General features: G+C 40.4%; 1 protein-coding gene across 1 annotated transcript; it reads right to left on the bottom strand.

Moving 5' to 3' along the window:
• Positions 1 to 1075: 1075 nt before the first annotated feature.
• LOC142388352 (BICD family-like cargo adapter 1) lies at positions 1076 to 18087 on the bottom strand. The gene is made up of 11 exons (XM_075473496.1): positions 18017 to 18087; positions 17645 to 17940; positions 15377 to 15592; positions 7889 to 8008; positions 7336 to 7482; positions 6629 to 6799; positions 4770 to 4934; positions 4113 to 4190; positions 3578 to 3690; positions 3256 to 3376; positions 1076 to 2329 (listed from the first exon to the last, which is right to left on the bottom strand). The coding sequence occupies exons 2-11, from the start codon at positions 17906 to 17908 to the stop codon at positions 2093 to 2095; spliced, it is 1632 nt and encodes a 543-aa protein (XP_075329611.1). The 5' UTR covers positions 17909 to 17940; positions 18017 to 18087; the 3' UTR covers positions 1076 to 2092.
• Positions 18088 to 20336: the final 2249 nt, after the last annotated feature.

The raw sequence follows: 20336 nt of genomic DNA on the forward strand, positions 1-20336 counted from the left end.
TCCTAATGATCAGCAGAGGGCAGCACCAGCCTACGACTGATCCGGTTTCGTAATGATTTCTCTGGGTTAGAAGTGTGAACTGTCTGTCCATTTTCTGCCATATTAACCACAAAGTGGGGCTTAATGAAAGAGGGCCAAGAAAAAGCCATTGCTTAAAACAACTAAACAAATAACATAATTATAATAGAAAGGATATTGGAGTTTATCCAAAGTCATCTGGGAGACTTCCCAAACATGTGCAAGAACGTAGGCTACTTCTGATTAGATGAGACTAAAAAAATTGAATAATTCATTGAATCATTCAATTAAAAATTGAAGTTCTGGCCATCAATCAAAACGTTATGAGTGACACAAACCCAACAACCCGAGAACATCATCCCACACAGAGAGCATGGCGGTAACAGCATCCGGCTTTAGGAATGTTTGTAGTTGAAGGGACCTGATTGATCAGATGCTGAAGAAAGGATAAAAGATCGATTTCGCTACCTACAGGCAAATTCTTGGGAGAAAGCTGTGTTTATGCTCCAGATAACCGAGACTTGGAGAGAAGTTTATTTTCACAATTAATGAATGTTTTTACACCATCAAAGGAAGGATCCAGTTTTCCCCCCAAAAAAACATTTTAATATTCAGGTTTAAAAAAAATAATAATAATAAAAAAAAAATCAAAGACTGGTGCCTCTAAGGTTCCACTTCAGCACACTATTGCCCAGTCTGTGGACTTCACCGTTGACTCACTGGGGCTCAGGTTTGGTGGGAAAGCTATATATACAAATAAATAAATCTTCAACACTTTCCTGTGGAATTCACACATAATTATTCAGACCATCCCAGTTTTAAATGCACATGTTGAACAGCAACTGTGAAGATTTTATTCTTCACTGTATAAGATTTTAGAAATAAACTTAGCGATCTGGCTTGAGATTAAATAGACATTAGGTTGAAGATGTGGTTAATAAGAAATAACACATCTGAAAAGCAGAGAAAGGTTGCACCGTGCAGTAAAGCAAGAATTTAAGACCCATTAACTGCATAACAGCATCAATTGTAAATCGATAAAAAAAAATTGCCCAAATGTGTGAAAAGTTTTTTATTTTAACGTTTTCTGAATTTATCGTCTGTGCATACAGTATGTCCTGTCACATTACACCGCAAAGTGTCTTAAAAGGGAAGGTTGGATATTTCCTGAAGGCTCTGTACTTCATTGCATCCTAAGAAATATTAAGACTTGAGTACAAAGCTGTTGATCACACTCATCTTTCTGTGATGCAAAGTCATCTGTGAGACAACCCCCCCCACACACACACACGTTTTCACTATGAGACTGAAGGCAAAAGCACAGGGACCTGAAAGGGTTATTTGACATTTTTATGAAACCCCTGATGTGGCCTATCAGAGATATTAGTGAACAACACAGTTTGAATACGAAGCAGCTCCAAAATTGAACACTGAGTCATTGTAAATACACGTGTCTGCTACACACATGCTCCACCAAGGTATGCGTGTACCAAGTTTAAAGTTAACATTCAGAGAAAATCTATACATCAATAATGATAAAAAAAGAAAAAAGACTTAAATGTACATGAAGACACGTAGAAGACATTTTAGCTTTTGAACAAAACTGGCAAAGAAATAAGAAAAAAAGAATAATGTTCTCATGTCCCAACGTGCTAAAGACAAATTCAGTGTAACTGAAAACAAAGTTCGTTCGTCGACATGCTTCTTTGATTTGTTAAATCAAAGAATCTAAACCAACACTGTCCATTGATCTACACTCATTGTGTATTTATCATTGTCAGATATAAAGAGGTTCACAATATAACAAAATAAGGCACAGTATTTACAGTCTGTAAGCATGTCTGTGGAAACGCTGGAACCACAGGTTGTCACAGTTTAGATTTTGAAGAGGCTCAGCCTCTTAGTGAAATGTATTTCAGTCTGTTACACATGTTCATAGTGGCTCTGCTCTTCTTTACTCAAAAGTGTCTTTTTTCACCACATGATTTACAAAAAGCTCCATTTGTGGTTTTCTTCTGACGTTTTCACTTCACTTATCCTCAGTCCGGCAGTCCGCTTGAGAGCTCAGTGTCCATTATTTACCATATTGTGCCCCTTTCCCCCGTCTTAGCCAGTCCCTCCAAGGGGATTGGGCTTTGTCCTGACTAGTGTCTGAAGTCCAAGAGAAGGAGGAGGGCTGGCGTGTCCAGGTGGAGGATGCTTTGCTGGGTCTGCGGAAGAATGACATGCCATTGGAGGAGGGCTTCTTCTGAGGCTGCTCTGACTGCTGCTGCGACTTGAGCTGCTGGTTGATCACAATCTGGATGTCGTCCTGAGGAAAAAAGGGGAGCAAAATGAGCAGGAAAGTCTGAGGAGCAATCCCAAAAGTGCAGTCCTGCTTCCAAATAAGTTGGGGACACTATTTAAAATGTAAATCTAAGCAGCATTCAGTGATCTTCATATTCATAATCACACAATTTAAAAGCTCTCCGTTTTACTTTCACACTGTTGTTAATTTTTTTGCAACATTTGCAATATTTCTGCCACTCTGGGTTTTTATAAGTCGTACTAAAGGAGGGACCTGCTCGCCCCTCACAACACCAGCGACAGCTTGAAAGATCATGCACTGGAAGGTCCAATGAATGAGCCTCAAGTGTCGGTCAGGCACTAGAAGATGCACGACTGGCCAAAACAATGCCAAAATAACTACATTAACACAAATAAAGTCAATAACCGACTATAAAATCTGGTTGATCTTGTCGGGCTGAGGAATAAAGCTTTTAGAAGACATTTATTTTTACCTGACACTGTTACCATTAGTTTTAATGATAAGAGGTAATTGACATCTCAATATGAACAAAATGTGCTTTTCCCCCCTCAGTTAGGAAACATATCTGCAGAAAATCAATCAGTGTTCTGGTCCAAGTATGATCTGCATCATCTTCAAAGCTTGAGAGATAAGACTGTCTGGCAGATTGCTTGGGATGGCATGGAGTAACTCAGCAGCAGAGAACTCCTGCTGTTCATATCCCTTAAAACTGTCGAGACAGAGATATGGCTGCATCCGTGCTCGACATTCCTGTTGAAATTATTATCAAAACTGCAGGCTGCATGATTCAAAATGTATTATTGAAAACAAGAAATAATGCAGATATTCAATGTAATGATGAAGGATTTTTATCCTGCGGTGGATGTGTCAGACAGATTCTAAGAGTGTAAGTCAGTGCAGCAAAGTGGCACAACAGAAAGGGACCTCACCTGCCAGGCCTCCAACTCCTGCGACAGCTCCAGTTTGCGCTGAATGGCTTCCAATAACTGGTTGTTCAGGGACATCATGTCATTTTTGCTTCTTACCAACTCGGCCTCCATCAGATTTTTTCTAACAAGAAATAATTAAACTTCTTTAGTCACATGAGATCAGGATATTTATACCCGACACACATTTTTTTCTTTGTTGAAAGAAATGCATAGGAGATGCATTTCCCCATTATGATTTTAAAAAAAATGGAATTGGAAATAAAAAAGATAAACAACATTTTTTATTTTATTTTATTTTTTTTAAAATCAATGAGTGACTTACTTGGATATGGCTTCATCCCGGTCTCTGATGGCTTGTTGGACAAAATCGGCCTGATCTCGTATGCTCTGCAGCTTCTGCATCAGCTCAGCGTTCTCCTGCTGCAGCTGTTCGTTCTGCAGGAGAAAGACAATCTTTAAAAGATATAATCTCAATCTTTAAAAAAAAAAAAAAAAATACACAGACCCTGTTACAGTAAAGTTGAGTAATTAATAATTTTATCACTTTTAAACTCTCTTCATCTCTTGAAGAGGTAGTTTAGATCCAAGCTTTTTGAATAGTAATGAAATGAATCATTTAAAAAGAAGCATTTACTTAGACTTTTAAGAAATGCTCCTTCTATATCACATATTAACGTAGATTATCTAATTGTGTGATAAAAAAATAAAAATCTAACTTAAGTACAACCGCTGAATATATATAAGATTGACTACAGTGACAACAACAAGGTCAGTACGGGTGCAGCCCATTCTCATATATTGGTCGCCCGCCGGCACTGTCCCTCTTTGACATACATTATTGTTCATCACTAGGTTACCTGATCTTTCAGCTCCTGCGCTGCGTTTGGATTCTCACAGTGATCGGCCGTCCTCTCGACAAAACCCAGATTCAGCTCCTGGAACAGAGACGGCAACAGAGAGATCTGGTGTCAGCCGTGCTTGTGCAGGAGAAGGAGTGTCTGTGATGTTGGCCTACTTGTATGGAAGCTCTGAGGGCAGAGGAGGTGGGGCTGGATATTTAGTTACAGCAGTGAAGGGATGTTACTGCTCTGAATGGAACGCAAATGCCAATGAACACAACAGGACATTTTGTATGTGCTTGCTAACGGCAAGCAGAGGTTAAGCACAGCAAGGGTATCAGTTGCACCAATTCATTGGCATTCTGTGCATTCATGGGGGGTGGGGGGGCTACTGAAGTAATTGAGTGTGAAGACCCCATAGTTTCTCAAGAAGCCACCAGGGAGAAAACTTCATTGTTTGTGTGTATAAAAACGTATATCATATTATATACACACATATTTCTATATTACGTGTATAAAAATGTAAATTATATTATACATATTTTTTCTATGTACTATGATAATAAATGAGTCAAAGACCTTGGGAGCATAAAGGTACACTGGACCTTTTCTGCCTTCCTTTGATTTTAAACAACAATGAAGCCTTTTGTTTCCATTTCCTCCCCTACCCCTCACCTGGGGGCTGGATGCCTGAGCCAGAGTTTGGGCCACTCCCTTGAGCCGGTGCAGCATGCCGTGCAGGTCCTGCCGTTCTTCCCCGACCCCTGGCGCCTCTGAACCATTCAGATCTTGAGTCAGTGGGAGGAGTAACTGGAGGATTGACCCCATTTCATGCGTTATCTAAGAGGAGAAGTGACAGAAACATGTTGATTTGTTATAAAAGCTCAAAAGTGTCTTGTAAACTATCAGTTTACCATTTCTTCAATGCTGGCACAGCTTGGAGGCTGCTACTGGATACCCAGCCGACACTAAATTGATTTGTTTTTTACATTTTCATTAAAAGGTAAAGCACAGTCAAAAATCAGATATGTCTTTTCCTTGTGTTCTTCTATTGTGCCACATATCTTCACAACATGACTTGAGTGACATCAGGTATTTACACAAAGGTGGGTGGAAAGCATTGCCTCATCACTATATTTAACTTACCTGACTTAACCGCTATCACATGACTGTGCTGATCTAATGATAAAGATATCTTATCATTAAATAAAGTAAATTTTCAGATTATAGGGGACTTACAAATAAAATGAGTCTTTTGTAATGATAATTAAGAAAAGCTGAATTGTACAAATGTTTTAGCCCTTGGGTTCCTTTATGTGCCATCATCTCATAAATGTTAAGGAAGCCCTAAAACATGGAAACTCTCCTACAATGTGGCCGAGACAAACAGGAAATGTAATAGAATGACTCATGAGCACCGCTACATGTCACATTTTTCTGTTGTAACACAACAATAACAGTAGATAGACAGAGTGAAGATTTCTGTTCTCTCTCAGGCACAATTCATTCAAACTTGTATCACAAACAATCCTTATCAAACATTTCTTTGTTGCGTCTTCACTCAGGAAAATCCAGATGTTCACACCTTCTCCTGGTGTCAAACAGAAGTCACGCAGCACTTGCACAAAATGTTCCGTCATCATGTTTCTCTCTGCAGCGACAGCGCTTTCACTATAAAATGTGTGCAAGTTTCCTAAAATTCATCTAAAATGAGATGTTACTGCCAACTGTTCTCAGTGATTACAGGAAGAGTTTCCTCTTAAAAACACACATGAACCAGAATTTATATGAGAAATCTAAATTGTTTTTACATGTTCTGCCACTTGCAACCATCAGGGTTTGCGTTTCATACTCAGTAATTTCACACAATAAAGATAATGCAAAATAGCACATTTCCAAAAACACCTTGTTGTTTTTTTTTGTTTTTTTTAACCTAAACATCTAACAACAAGCTCAGGTTAGCCTCCTCCTCTCTGGAGGTCCATATCCTGTCTGCAGGAGCTTCTCGTTAAAAAAAACATAGCCTGCATCATTTTCAAAAAAACATTTCTACAGTTGCACTTCCAAGCTGAAGAGTCTGGTAAATAGTACCATCATTAAAACGGATGCTTTAGGTTTCGTCACATGGAATTGATCCTCTGCCGATATGCCTCGGGGTATCAAGAGAGGTAGGAACTGAAGAGATAAACCAACATCATGGAACTTCACTATAACCAATGACTAACCTGTTTTTGTGATGATACTATGATGTGTGAAAGTACACATGACTGTAGGCATGATCCACCTCGCTCTGGAATGTTATTACCAAATTAGCAAAGAGGAACAGTGGCAGGTTAATGAGGAGTTCTGGTTTTTGCCTGTAGAGCAAAACTCATGGATTTGACAGCAGTGGTGATGCAGTGTCGATGTAGTTAATGCATTCATTCAAAGAATAGAGTACATGCAGTGTCTACATGTACGGCTGTTAGCTAACAAGGGTTTTAAGGTAAATCTCTACTCTAATAGTGTAAAGTCTGATGGGGTTAAAAAGTTACCTCTTCTTTGCAGACTCCCAAGTCTGCCGCCTCCAGCTCGGACAGCAGGGAGTCATCACCATGGCTCCCGGTCTTCTGCAGAGACACCTCCTCCTGTAGCTCCTCCACCTGGGCCTGCAGCTGCTGTGATTGACTCCGAGCCACCTCCACCTCCTGCCATGCCTCAACTAGCTGAAAACACAAGGAGGAAAACAGTTAAATATAGTGTGCATGCAGAACCCGCAGGCACAGAAATAAGTAAATATGTTTACATCAGTTATTTGTGCTTTAAAAAACAATTACATTTTTTTTTCCATTTTAAAAAAACAACAACTCATGAATGACTTTAAAAAAAAAAAAAAAACTCAAACATTCAGCAGAGGAGAAATCCTGATGTGCCAGATTCCAACCTTCAGCCCAACATGAAACTAAATGAGCATGAGTGGAATCCAGACTTGTGGGTGATAGTTACAATGACGGGGATGAAGCCATTGTTTTGCAAATCTTCAACAATCCCACCGAAACCCTGACCGCCAGTCATGAAGCAGAAAATCCTTTTGCTATCGAGTCTGTTTCATTCATGTACCAACTGCACGGGCAGCTTTGTGTACCTTCCTGCTACAGTGAACACCGATCACAGAGTATTTACTCTGAAGAATGAGTGATGCTGTTGGTGCATCAGAGAGTTTTCGGCACTTGTGTGTAATGTGTGGGTGCGTGTTATACACCTGCTGGCTGTGCTGCTGGTTGTGTTCTTCCTGTAGAGCCAAACGTGTGTGTAAGGACGCCAAATTCAACCTCAGCTCAGCATTTTCTTGACACACACTCTCCAGACGCTTCTCCAGCACCTGTTCTTTCTGCGTCAGACGCAACACCTGGTAAAAACAGACATGAAGAAGAACTTAGTTGCAACTAAAACATATCTTCTGTAGGCAAAAAAGTAAAATAAATAAATCCACTACTGTCTTGCATCACACCCCAACCACCATCAGGAGTTGTAATACTGGAACAACTGGAAGTGTAAAAATGAAAGCAAAAACTCGCTGACCTTACATGTGCAAGAAGCAACAGTGTAAAGATAGGAGGTGAAAAATAAGTAAAATATAACCTCATTAATGTTGCCTGAAGGATGCTGTCTGACCATTTAAGTCTAATAAAGCCATAACTTACAGCTATAGCCGCAAAATCAAATAAGAAAGACCACGTAGCACTCGCTTGACCTGCTTTCATCATTTAAAGTCACATTCAGTGATGTTTACACACGTGTGCTGCAGTAGTTACCTGCTCCCTCATGGCACTGATCAGCTCCTCGTCTTGCTGCCTGTTGTGGCTTCCTTTTTGTTGGAGCTCCTGTTTCAGAGCCTGCAGTTCGCTGGACATGGCTCTCTCCACCTCCATAGCCTTCAAATACACAGAGAGAGAAAAAAACCCAAAAAAACAGTAGATTAACAAATTAAGCAAAGGAAAAAAAAAAAAAAAACACAACTTGTGGCTTCTCAACTTGTGCATTTTCTTGAGGCCAAAAAAGTTGGACAACCGAGAGAAAAAAGTTGTTTAGCTATAAAGATGAAAGCGTACATGCGAATCAGTCAACTTGAAACTCTAATAACTGACACTACTCTCTCAAAGGTTATGCCACTACCTGAGGTACGAGCTTTGACAGAGTAGAGACCTCAATCTTAAGTCTAAAAATTATCAATGCACAATAGGAGCTCTTTTTGAGGAAAAGTCATGAAACTAGCCCAAATATGAAGAATCCGGGGATTAAGTAACTAAAATGAAGTGGGTTTGGTGTTGTTTCTGCTGCAGACTCTGGAGTATAGGAAAAATAGAAGATCTTCCATTTTTTCAGATAAGCACATTGGTTCAGAAAGTTGCAGTCAGCACCCAGACCAGAAAGTTTTGAGAAAAAACTATAGGCTGCTTTCCACCAGGTGTGGTGGTTAGCACCGTCGCCTCACAGCAAGAGGGTTCCAGGTTCAAATCCTGGCCGGGACCTTTCTATGTGGAGTATGCATGTTCTCCCCGTGTATGTGTGAGTTCTCTCTAGGTACTCCAGCTTCCTCCCACCGTCCAAAATCATGCATGTTAGGTTAATTGGTGACTCTAAATTGACCCGAGTAATGAGTGGAGCGTGCTTGGTTATGCGTCTCGTTTCTCTCTGTGTGGCTCTGTGACGGACTGGCAACCTATCCAGGGTGTACCCAGCCTCTCACCCAATAACAGCTGGGATAGGCTCCAGCCCCCCTGACCCTTTACCCAGTTTTATCACTGTAAAGCCCATTTTGTTGCAGTCCTTTTTAGACCTGCACAGAATCCGTATACAATCGAAGGCAGACCATCCAATGGATCCACAGCAAGAAGAGCACATTTTCATTAAAGCGTGTGGCATTATTTTTAACTGGTTTAAACAAGCAGTTTACATCTACAGCCAGGACAAGTCCCGGTGAAATGCTCCAGTAGCCCAGAACAGATAAAAAGCAAACACTGTCTCTAGAGAAGGCCAATTGCATTTCTTTCAGCTGTCGTAGTTTCTCCTACAAAACGTGAGGTGAAGGATGAGGAGGGACTATTCAGTACAATGAACTGCAATGAACATGCGGATACATCATTTCCTTGAATAAAAAGGAAATGGTTTTGCTTTTATTTAATTAGGAAGCAATAAAATAGGCTGCATAGTGTTGCCAGAGTGTGGCAGCATACACTGGCCTACACTGCCAGTGGTTCTAAATCAGTAGAATATTTAGTTGTTCCAACTGGAGAGAAATCTCACGCAGGAAAAAAACAAAACAAATTCTGCTGTTGACATTCACAAGCGGAAAATGGAGATTGTGCTTCTTCAGAAATGACTTTAATCTAGTGGAATATCAGATATAATAAATCATATATGGAAAGACGTCACTCAGTTTACCCTTTGCAGGCTCATACCAAAAACAGCTGAGTCATCACTAATTTTAATCTTTGCCATGTCAGACACAATTTGCACAGCTGTTTTCACTCTTCAGGTTATTTCCTTTATCTTTTACATTCAAAGTTTCTTATTCACGTTTAAATATGATCAAAACACCAATTAATTAAAAAAAAGCAATAACTAATAATTTGAGTAAGAAACTCTAAAATGTAAACATTATTTTGCTTATTGAACAAAATGCAACATGATTCAACAAATAAAAATGAGCTTAGCGCTTACAAACCACATGTGTCAAGAGGGAAATGCAGAGTGTTTTGTTCTGCTCCGACATGGGTTTTCTGCTCTCTCAAACATGAAATGATTCAGAACTGTAAAAAAAAAAAAAAAACTGAACTGAAAGCTGAACTTTTTTTTTTTTTTAGGATGCCGCTGTGCCAGTTCTGAAGCTTCAATGATCAGACCACCCATCAACCCCTCCCACCCATGCCCTGGACTGGGACCCTTGATTCCCCTTACTCAGCAGTTTGGCGGGCCACTGTCAGGTCCCATCAACGCCACATAATACAAGATGAAAGGTTGGCCTCTGCAGCAGATGGAGCGGAGGGCATCTTGGTCTCGTCGGTGACATCATCATGCCACATTAGACAACAATCCAGTGGCGAGTAAACTTGGACATCATAAGGGTAAAACTGAAGGCGACAGCTTGAAGGTGCGTGTCTGTAGTGAGTGTACAGGGGAAGTGAGGAAGGCTCAAGAAAAGAGGGAAGTGTGAGTGTGTGACGGGAGCGAAGCAGGCACTGATGGGCAAAAACAAAAAACCCAGTATGCACACGCAATGTGAGGAGAAGAAGGGGGGGGCCTTACAGATGAATAGTTATCCCCGCGAGTCGTCATTACTGCTGCCTCGCTAACATGGGCCTCTTCCACAATAGAAGCGGCGACCTACTATAAATCCCCAAAACACCACCAGTGGAAGGAAAACACTCAAATTTTTAGAAACAAAAAGCCCGAGATGATATCCTCTCATATGGCCCCCAAGCTTCAGGCCTTCACCGATCCAAACCTCGAGGTATCCACCAGCTGACAACCACAGCTACAGCCGAGCCCCTCGGGGTAAAAACAGAAAAGATGGCCCTCCCCTGGGATACAGGGATGTTTGAGGATGAGAGGGAACATGAAAAGGAGAAAATTAGAGATGTATATCTCTGTGATGTATATCGTCTTTTCCTTTTTGTCTGTGAGCTGGGTGATGCTGGCAGAGGGTGCAGAGGTCACAGGGGCTCATCTGAATTCAGGCGGCTCCTTTTACAATAACGGAAACTCACAGAAAGGGATTTGTCCCAGATGTCCTATAAAACGCTGTGATCCACAGCCAGTGTGAGTGATCATTTAACAATGGGTGGAAAGCAAGAGGTGAAAAGGTAATGTGCAAGTCAAAAGGTTATCGTCACACAAAAACACCTTTTGATAAAATGCACTGATGTAGCAGGACCATAGTCGGTTAAGAAAGCAAATAAACATGAAAAAAATAAACCAAATGGGACCAAAATAAGGGGGTATTACTGCATGCAAAAAATATTAGAATTTGAAACCAAAATAGTTTCAGATTAAATTACATTTACACAAAAAAATATCTTGAAAAAAAATTGGATTCATCTTTAAAAAATTAAAGATCACTATGCAAGACTGGATCAACACTATCACAGCACAACTGCTGCGCGTTGCCTTTAAAAGACCAATTCAGATTATACACCATTACCAGACATTTACTTTAGGCCAGAGTCACCATAATATCCTAATGATCAAACCAACAATAAATATGTTAGTGACACAAGCCACTTTAGAAGAAAGCAACATACAGTTTAGACTGCTATGCACATACTTATGTCACACTTCATTTCGTCTCCAGAACAGTTGTGCTAACTCAGATTTAATATCAACTGTAGCACATTAAATCAAACTGGCTCATGTAAACACAAATTATGATAATCCAAACTCTAAAGGCTTAGATTTGATTTTTGTATTTCAAAAGCTGGGACCCATTCTTTTAGGGTCCAAATGATTAATAATAACAGATCAGTTTGCAGTCAGTCCAAAATTGAGTGAAAAAAATGGATAACTGAAACAGCTGTCATGTTTTCTGACAAACAACTGCCAGCATCAAGTGAAAGAGCTCTTTTTGACAGATTATAACGCTTATATCACAGCAGCTTGTTATTACATTCTTACTCCGTACTGGATCAATTTCAAACATGTCTGTTCTGATTTAACATTTTGACAGTTTAATTTGGCAAAATAGAACGCAGGCATAAAAAGAGCAAAATGATCCTTTAATGAATTTTGACTCGGGGGCCCAAACAATTTCCTGAACTATATTTGAGGATGTATCATTGATTTTTTTTTTAGAGCTGAGTCAACAGCTTTGCCCAGGAAACGGGCCGAATATCATCAACACTTCCAGTTTATCGTCACTACCATGCTCCTGTTCCAGACTGGAATTTATTAACCAGTAGATGTGTTTATGTTTGGATTTCTAATGAACTGATAACGTTGCACAAGACTCGGACTAAATCATCAAAGTGATTAAACCTCATATTTCTTTTTGTATCTGTAAATAGTTTTATAACCTCTGGAATTTTTCCTTGGCGGGGAGTGCTTGGAAATGCCCTTATTTAAGGGAGTCAATTCATTTTAAACTGAAGCATCAAAACACATGAGCCAGTCCTTAATCTTAATGTTTAACTCGAGTGTTTTGAATTATTTCTACAGTTAAAGGAAAAAACGCATTTACTGCAACTAACAAACGCCCTGACAACACGACACCTGTGCTCTGAACCTGACCTCCTGTTTAAACAGTCACGACTGAATCACATGACCATCTGGCACACGTCAGTATTATTTTTATGCAGCTGCTTCCTCACACGTACCAAGACAGAGATTTACAGCAACTATTTCCCATGTCCATCTTTCCCATCTCAGGCTGCTTGCTGTTTCAGTTAAATTCTTTCTCATCTCAGGTTTCTGTGGTGAGATAACAACACCCTCCTCCGGATTCCTGTCATGCTCCGTTTACGCTCTTAATATGATGGTAGTGTTTCAAGCTCCTTGAAACCTGCTGGAGCCACAACACATAAGAGACTTGGTGGAACTATGTTTCCAACAGAAAGGGTTAAATTCACTGCTTTTTAGTTGCCCCCTCCCTCCTCTTTGTTCATATTTTTGTCTGTTTTTTCTGTGGGCAGGATGAAGCAAAAAAATTAAAAATTCCAGATAAATTTCCCTAAAATGTAACGCAACGCTCCACCTATTTAAAACCTCAACAGCCGGCTCCAGTCAGATTTTTCTTGAACGTCATCGTGCCGCCAATGAGTCGAACTTGTTTGTGCCTTAATTCATACGACTTGAGCTATAGACCTAATTTTCACAAGTTGGAAACCTTATATGAAGCCCAATTGGATTTCATTAAGAAATTAAACCCACCCAACGTTCATCCAGTTTAGCTCAGATTAGCTTGCCATCCAGCCTCAAAAAGATCATGTAGATTTTTGTTTTTTGAAAGCTTCAGTCAGTCAATCACAGCTTTCGAAACAGAAAGTAAAGTCTTGTCTCAACAACAAACCAAACTTTGAACATGGGAAGCTTTTCCTCAGGCTAATGCGTCTCCTAGCTTCTCTCGCTTGTCTCTCATCTTTATGATTTAGCTCCATCCTGTGAAGATGTTAAAGGGACGCAGTGTCATCATAACTCATACGTGTTAAGAGATAAAGTCACAGGAGGAGAGAGAAAGCATTAATTAACTCAAAGAAAAATCACCCATAGTCATGTGACTCCCATTTAGAAAAAATTAAAAATGAAATAGACCAGAGCATGCTACAATAAATAAATAAAACTCAGTCTTGCATAATAACTGCGAGTGTTCGTGCCTCAAGAGCTGAGACGTGTCAGCTCCTCAAAATGATTGTCATGGCGAAGGTCTGTGCTCTCCAATTACCCTGCTTTGAATTTTTTTCTTTTTTCCCCAACAGAAACTCCATCGGGACAACATTAGAGCTACATCGCTGCTTGAATTCTACAGAAGTCGAAAGCTATCATGAATCAGTTTATAGACAGAAAATCTTTCAACGTTTAAGTCAAAATGCCAAAACTGTATCTACAGGTTCCAACGCTATACTCTGCTCATAAATGCAAATGATTTTCCTCAGGGATAGTGAACCACATATCCTGGGTTTTGTTCCGTTCTCCTAACAATAGGTGACATTTAAAGAGGCCTTGGGAGCCCGTGGCAGGTAATTCATATTGTTTTCTTATATAAGATTTACTGACATTTAAAAAAGAAAAACAACTTTCCTGTTTTTGAACAAAATCAACTGCTGAAATCTTGTGACTGACTAAAGAAACCCACACACAAAATCATACAAAAACAGCCACAGCTTACCCTCCGAGGCAGCGGTGCAATAGAAGCAACGAAACTCTTCACCACGTCAGGCAACGACACGTCAGACATGGAGCTTTTTCACACTTTGTTTCTTAATGATATTCGCTCGTCTCTGATTTTTCTCTTTACAACCACACAGAGTCCATGGTTTCCGCTGTATGATGTCGGGCAGCCAAATAAAACATTTCCTCCACTTCCCTCTCCTAAAACTGCTCAGAGAGACGCAAGCTTTTATCTAAATTGACTTTTTCCTGAAGTTCAAGGGAGTCTGACCACAAAAGGGGGGGGGGGGTGGCATTCATGGTTCCTTATTCTGCGGACCTTGACTTATGGGAGGGTAACAGTGCTGCTTGGATTCATTTTTAACTTTCTGAGCTCAGGTTTGCAGTTCATTTTGAGACAAGGTAATGAGCAGCTCTGCTAAATGATCAGTAATGATCAGACGAGTGGAAGACAACAGTTCATACTTTCTAAGGCTGGAAAAATACTCAAGGTTGTCCAGCTGAGTGATCCAATCAGCTCCTTCGTGTTAGCTGATAAGCTGTACAGAGTTTCCTTGGAATCAAACGCCCAAGATCATAAACATATGACTGAAAAGCTGAATGATTTGATTCAGCTGTATGTTGTCAGCTTTCATACCCATTACGTCAAGGTGTAAGTGTTAAGTTAAAAATTAACTTCATGTTACTCAATAAACTGGCTTGGCAGATTATAATGTTCTCAAATAGTTGTGGCTAATAATCATTTTCATAATACATTAATCTGCAGGTTCTTCCTCAATTAAGAGCCTATAAAATGTCTGGAAAAAAAAAAAAAAAAAAGGATCCAGCTTTAAAATAAAATATAGAAAAGCTGGAATTAGAGAAACAAAGATCTCTTAAACAGTCATTTTTGTGTCAGTAGTAAAGGGAAACCTGCAGCCCCCTGAGCTTTTATAGGTCTCCTCCCTGTGTCCTCGGTCTGAATCAAGTCACAGCATTCAGTTTCACTCCTCTTCTTGTTTGCATGCCATTTCCATCCCACTCCAAACCGCAGATCATTTGCTTGAGGCCTACAACTCAGACGTCAGCTGACTAACTTTGCGTCTATCTCTCCTGCCCCGATAAAACTCTTTTTGCATGTTTGTACATTAAGCATTTTGCGACGACCTTGCTCTAAAACCTATCAACAGCCTGGGAGTCTGGCCTCGAGTCAGACTGATACCTGAGCGTTTCAGTTTCAGAGAGCAGATTGGGTGACAGTCCAGCTTATCTACTTTGACTCAAACAATCTGCAGCCTTGGATCAACAGCAGGTGTTTGTTTCATTCCAGCTCTGTTACTTGTCTCAGAGGTTCTTTGTACCATCCTCAGATCATGAGCTGCAGAGACAACGACATTAGACTCGGCCATTCCAACAAGCTGGACAGACGTGTGGGCACTTACAGTGGTGAGCTCCTCTCTGAGGTGCTGCGTTTGCTCGTTATGCTCGATCTGGTCTCGGCTGTTGTCCCTCTCAGCCTCACTGAGTGCCCGGGTGAGTCGCTCCACCTGGGCGCTCAGCTCCCTCGCATCCCTCTCCAGGTCTCCCACCTGGCTCTCCCACTGGGACTGGCAGCCCTCCAGCTTCAGTCGCACCTCATGCCGTCTCTGCTCCAGCTCCTAAACACACGTGGATATGGTTTACAGCTTACATGTGACAGTGTAAAAAAAAAATATCCACGAGATACCACGAAGATCTCAAAATGTCAATTCTTGAAGACAGTTCATTCGATGCATTTGGAAGTTTTAAAGTCTAATAGATTATGACGATTGGCAACAGAAACCAAATACCTGACAACACCTGGTGACTATTACTGGAGTCCATGCCAGAACACCGCCGAGAACCTCGTGTTTATATTACTTTGTAAATCACTTTGTCACATTACAACATGACTTATTTTGTCCTTACAATGATTTAAATGATCGTCAGAACTGATAAGATTCAGCGGAGAATATCTGCGAGAGACATCAACTCTCACCTTGCGGCAGCAATGAGGCCATTACACAGCATGACATAAGTGCTCAGGTGTGCGTTTCTGTGCAACCCAAACAAACACAATGAGTCAACTACACTTGGCTAAACTTTAAACTTAGGGAGTCGTCACCTGGTAATTTCAAGCTGTCAAAAGTGTGTGCGAGCTCTGAAGGGATTACAGTCCAGTGGGTCTGATGCTGACTGAAGTCAACTGCTGATTTTCTAGAGGAATTTGGGTCTTGTAAGTTTAGAGCAGATTGACGGCTTCTTTCACAACCTGTGGATGTAGCTTGACTGAGAAACAGAGTTGGTCTCTGCAGCCAAACTTTCTTGTAATCTTTTAAAGTGGTCTTGAGCAATAGTTCTCCAAGTTATCTGAAAGTTTTTCAATTATTTTCTTTGGACTTTGGCTGCTCTTTCCTTTTTCAGTCCAAAAAAAAAAAAAAAAAGGACAGCGTATCAGATAATCTTTTTTGTGTCTTAAGCTAATTAACACTGATCTATGAATCATCCAAGCATTTAAAAAAAAAAAAAAAAGGGGAACCAAACTGAGGGATGAGCCAGTGACATGTAACAGACAACTTAGCAAAGAAGCATTTCTAAAATGCTTCTTCAGGCACTTTGTTACTAGCAGCCTGACACAAAGAGACATCATTTCTTCTGATTTCTTTGGCTGCATCTACAAAAAAAATGCCAAAAATAACACATTTTGACAGACATGAGTGTGTTTGTTTGTTTGTTTGTTTTTTTTGCAGGAACAAGGCGATTCTCAACTAACAATTAACTGATTGAATGAATTGAAAAAGACTGAGGAAACTGGACAAGTGGAGGACAAAAGATGGAGTGGCGGGCCTATCTACAGCAGATGAACAGTATCTAAAAGTGATGTCACTGAGAGAAGGGAAGAATCTGACTAAGATCTGACACAGGACCTGACAGATGCATCTGGACCTGACAGAGGACAGAAAATCAGCTGCAACAGGTCTTATGGAGGGATGAATCCTCACCAGAGTCCAGACCTTATTAGTGTGCGATCATCCTGACAGAGAACAGAACAAAAGACAGCCAACATCCAAAGAAGAGCTTTGGAAAGTCCCGCAAAAGCCTAAAGAAGTGTTCAGGAAAACTACTAAAAGAAATGACAAGGAAGCTTGTCTCAGAGGTTCAAGTCGTGTTGAAGAATAAAGGTGCTCATACCTAATGTTTTCTTCTAAGCTTGAACAGTGCAAAGCCCGTTTTCGCCCTAAACACTATTTCAATTTATGTATGCACATTTCCATGGATCATTGCATCTTTTTCAAGTTTTATAGGACATATAGCCTATAAAGACATGAAGGGTGGCTCAAGACTTCTGTTCGGTATTATAAAGGTGTTAACGTTCAAATAACCATGTAATCCCCGGTAACTACAGAGAAAACAGCAAACCCAATCCGTACTAATTTCATACATTTTTCACGAAAATGGTCTCCTTTCTGATACCAGCTATAAAAGTTAATATCATAAATCTGTCATAGTTAACAAATGAGTATCTTTTTTTACTTTCAAAAGAAATAAAATAACTTTTTTTTTTCCCCGCCCACTTCAAACATGAACTGCCACCACGACGCCTAAACTTCTTATGAGACACATTTCACCTATTGTGGTCCCTTGTTCGAACATTTACTCCATTCTATTTCCTTTAAAAACTTTTTTCTTACCTCCAGCTTGTGTGCGTATTGTTCATGGAGCTTTTCGCTCTGCTCTTTCAGCTGACGGTTCTCCAGAAGCAATGCGTTTCCCAGCTGCGCTGCCAAAATAACCTCTTCCTCCTTTTGTTTCAAAGCAGCCAGGAGTTCAGAGGGGTCTTGATAATCTGTTATTTCCTCCGCTCCGTAGTCGAAGTAGAAATCCTCCTCCTCCTCCTCCTCCTCCTCCAGGTCCATTTTCTTGGACTTGAAGCTCCATTCGTGCAGTCGATCCATAACAAACTCAGTCGCGTCCTCTTACAGTGTTTCTTATGGAAAAGAGACAAACAAAATAATAATAACGCGCTGAAACGATGGCGTTCATGCCATGTGCAATCATCCCACCTGAGTGCAGCCGGGCTGGGTGTGAGAGGAGCTCTCTGTAGAAAGTGGGCCGCTCTCTCTGTCACCAGCAGATGATTGTTTGGCTCAGGGGGGAGTTGGCTTGGGTCACCTGAGCAACTGTCACCACCCCGCCCAACCAGCAGCCTGACACCTGTCCTCATCCGGGACCCTAAACGCCGTGTCATCACGGAAAAATTACACCTGCACGGAGCGATGACGTCAAGCCTGCACGAGCTGAGCGAAAAATGTTCTCTGGTCTGTCCAGAATCACCACCAAGCCCGTGCTTGAAATATTTCACAGAGTTTGATATGAAGTTTGATAGTAGGCTACTGAGTGTTGTCCGATCTTCACAACAAAGTAGATCAACCAGAAACAATAATATCATTGGAGTTTCGGTAAATATGCCCCGCCTAATGCACGTGGCTCTACGGTGCTGCCTATTTTATTTGTCTGTCATCATGTTCACGCTTGAAGATTCATGATGACGTTCCTCCTCTCGTTGTTCTTATCAGTCAACATGTCTATTTTGTACGACTTCATCGTCCACATTTGTACATAGATAAAAGTATTGTTGCTTTTTTTTTCTTATTATTTACAACCAAATTTACTAATGTTTAGATATTTTTTTTACCACATGTGCACCAGTAATAAAATATGGGATGTACAGTTTGTGAAATTCTGGCTGATATAAGATACTGAGGGTTTTTGTTGCTTATTTTCAACGTTTTCAGCCCATTGTCACATGATCTTTGCCAAAAAAATGCATTGAAAAAAATTACTTTTATCCCAAAACATCTTCAGGATAAAGATTATTTGTGTAAATAAATAGAAGAATAAACAACTGTTTGAAAAGACTTTTTAGCCTGTTAAACAGTTATCAAAATTACTTTTCAGTGCTTGCTTGGCCCAACAAATATATATATAGTATGTGTATATATAAATATCAGCTACTGCCATCAGTTGATGCTATTCTATTTTCTAGTGGTCTGATTGGTGTCAATGAGCTGAATTAGTACTGATGTTGGACCAATATATCTGTGCATGCCTAAATAAAATGTGGCTTTAATTTTGATATCATGTGATTTCTTTCTTAATTATATTTCTCCAGAGGTGAAACAATGAACAATGAAATACAAAACATACTGCACAGTTCCAGAAAACCATGTTTCACAAAGCAAAACAAAAAACCACTATACCATAAAAAAGCCACACAAAACTTTTCATAAAACAGGAAATAAAAGGATTTGTATTTGTGTGTGTGTGTGTGTGTGTGTGTGTGTGTGTGTGTGTGTGTGTGTGTGTGTGTGTGTGTGTGCGTGTGCGTGTGTTTCTCACATAAATTCATGAAACACAAATAAAATATTTTGAAACCATTCTGTCAGATGTAGAATAACAAGTTTGAACCTTTCTATTTCCAGTGTTGGAGTACATATATTTTCTCAATTACCATTTTTACAAGTAAAACTTCAGTGTACTTTACCTGAGAAATCTCCCTTTTGTTCTGCTTACTTTTCAATTGGAAATACTACTCTTTGTACTCCACTACATTTATTCAAACACTCTAGTTACTTTAAGATATCGGAGCTTTCCACCCCCTTATGGCTTCTCACATTTTTCAAAAAGCATTGTAAAGTCACATTTCCGACGCCTATGAGTTGGTAAAAGCTCAACAAAAGGTTTTTCCTTTCAAAATGACTAGTGTGGTTTATTTTCAATAAATGTTGCTGTACAACAATGAATGGGTTTCTCTCTCTGTCTCAGCAAGTCTGCGGTACAATGCTCCTGACGGCCAGAGAGGGGGAGTGTCTGCCTGCTTTGTCTAGACGCTCTCCGAAGGTCAGAGGTCAGCCTCCACAAGGTTTCATGGAGCAGGGGGCAGTGTCTTGGGAATAAAAGACAAAGCATCCTGACGCATGGCGAGGCTTTGTAGTCAAGGAGCCCAAAGCTTCTGTACATATGGCAGCAGGGACCAAGCAAATGTAGAAGCACTGTACGTCAGGGGCTCAGCACGCCTCACTGTTTTCATTGTTCCTGCTCAGTTTAAAGGCTGCTGGCTTGCTGTAAGTGGGATGTGTGAAGTCCAACAGCACTCAACAATAGAGTCAGGCAAAGCTGGAAAAGCACTCGTGATGATGCGTGTGTCCATACTGTCAGACACGAGATGAGGGAGCTGTCTCGTCAAACTTCCGGTCTATCACTGAATATGAGCTGTTTTCACCACTCATCACAGCAAAAATTACACCTCCCTATACTGTATCAGCCTAAAGGTCCCTCCGATAACAACTATCCTGCTTACGTTCAAGGTTTTCCACTGTAAAA

Source organism: Odontesthes bonariensis, chromosome 9 (assembly GCF_027942865.1).
Source record: "Odontesthes bonariensis isolate fOdoBon6 chromosome 9, fOdoBon6.hap1, whole genome shotgun sequence".
In the NCBI taxonomy this organism is placed as follows: domain Eukaryota; kingdom Metazoa; phylum Chordata; class Actinopteri; order Atheriniformes; family Atherinopsidae; genus Odontesthes; species Odontesthes bonariensis.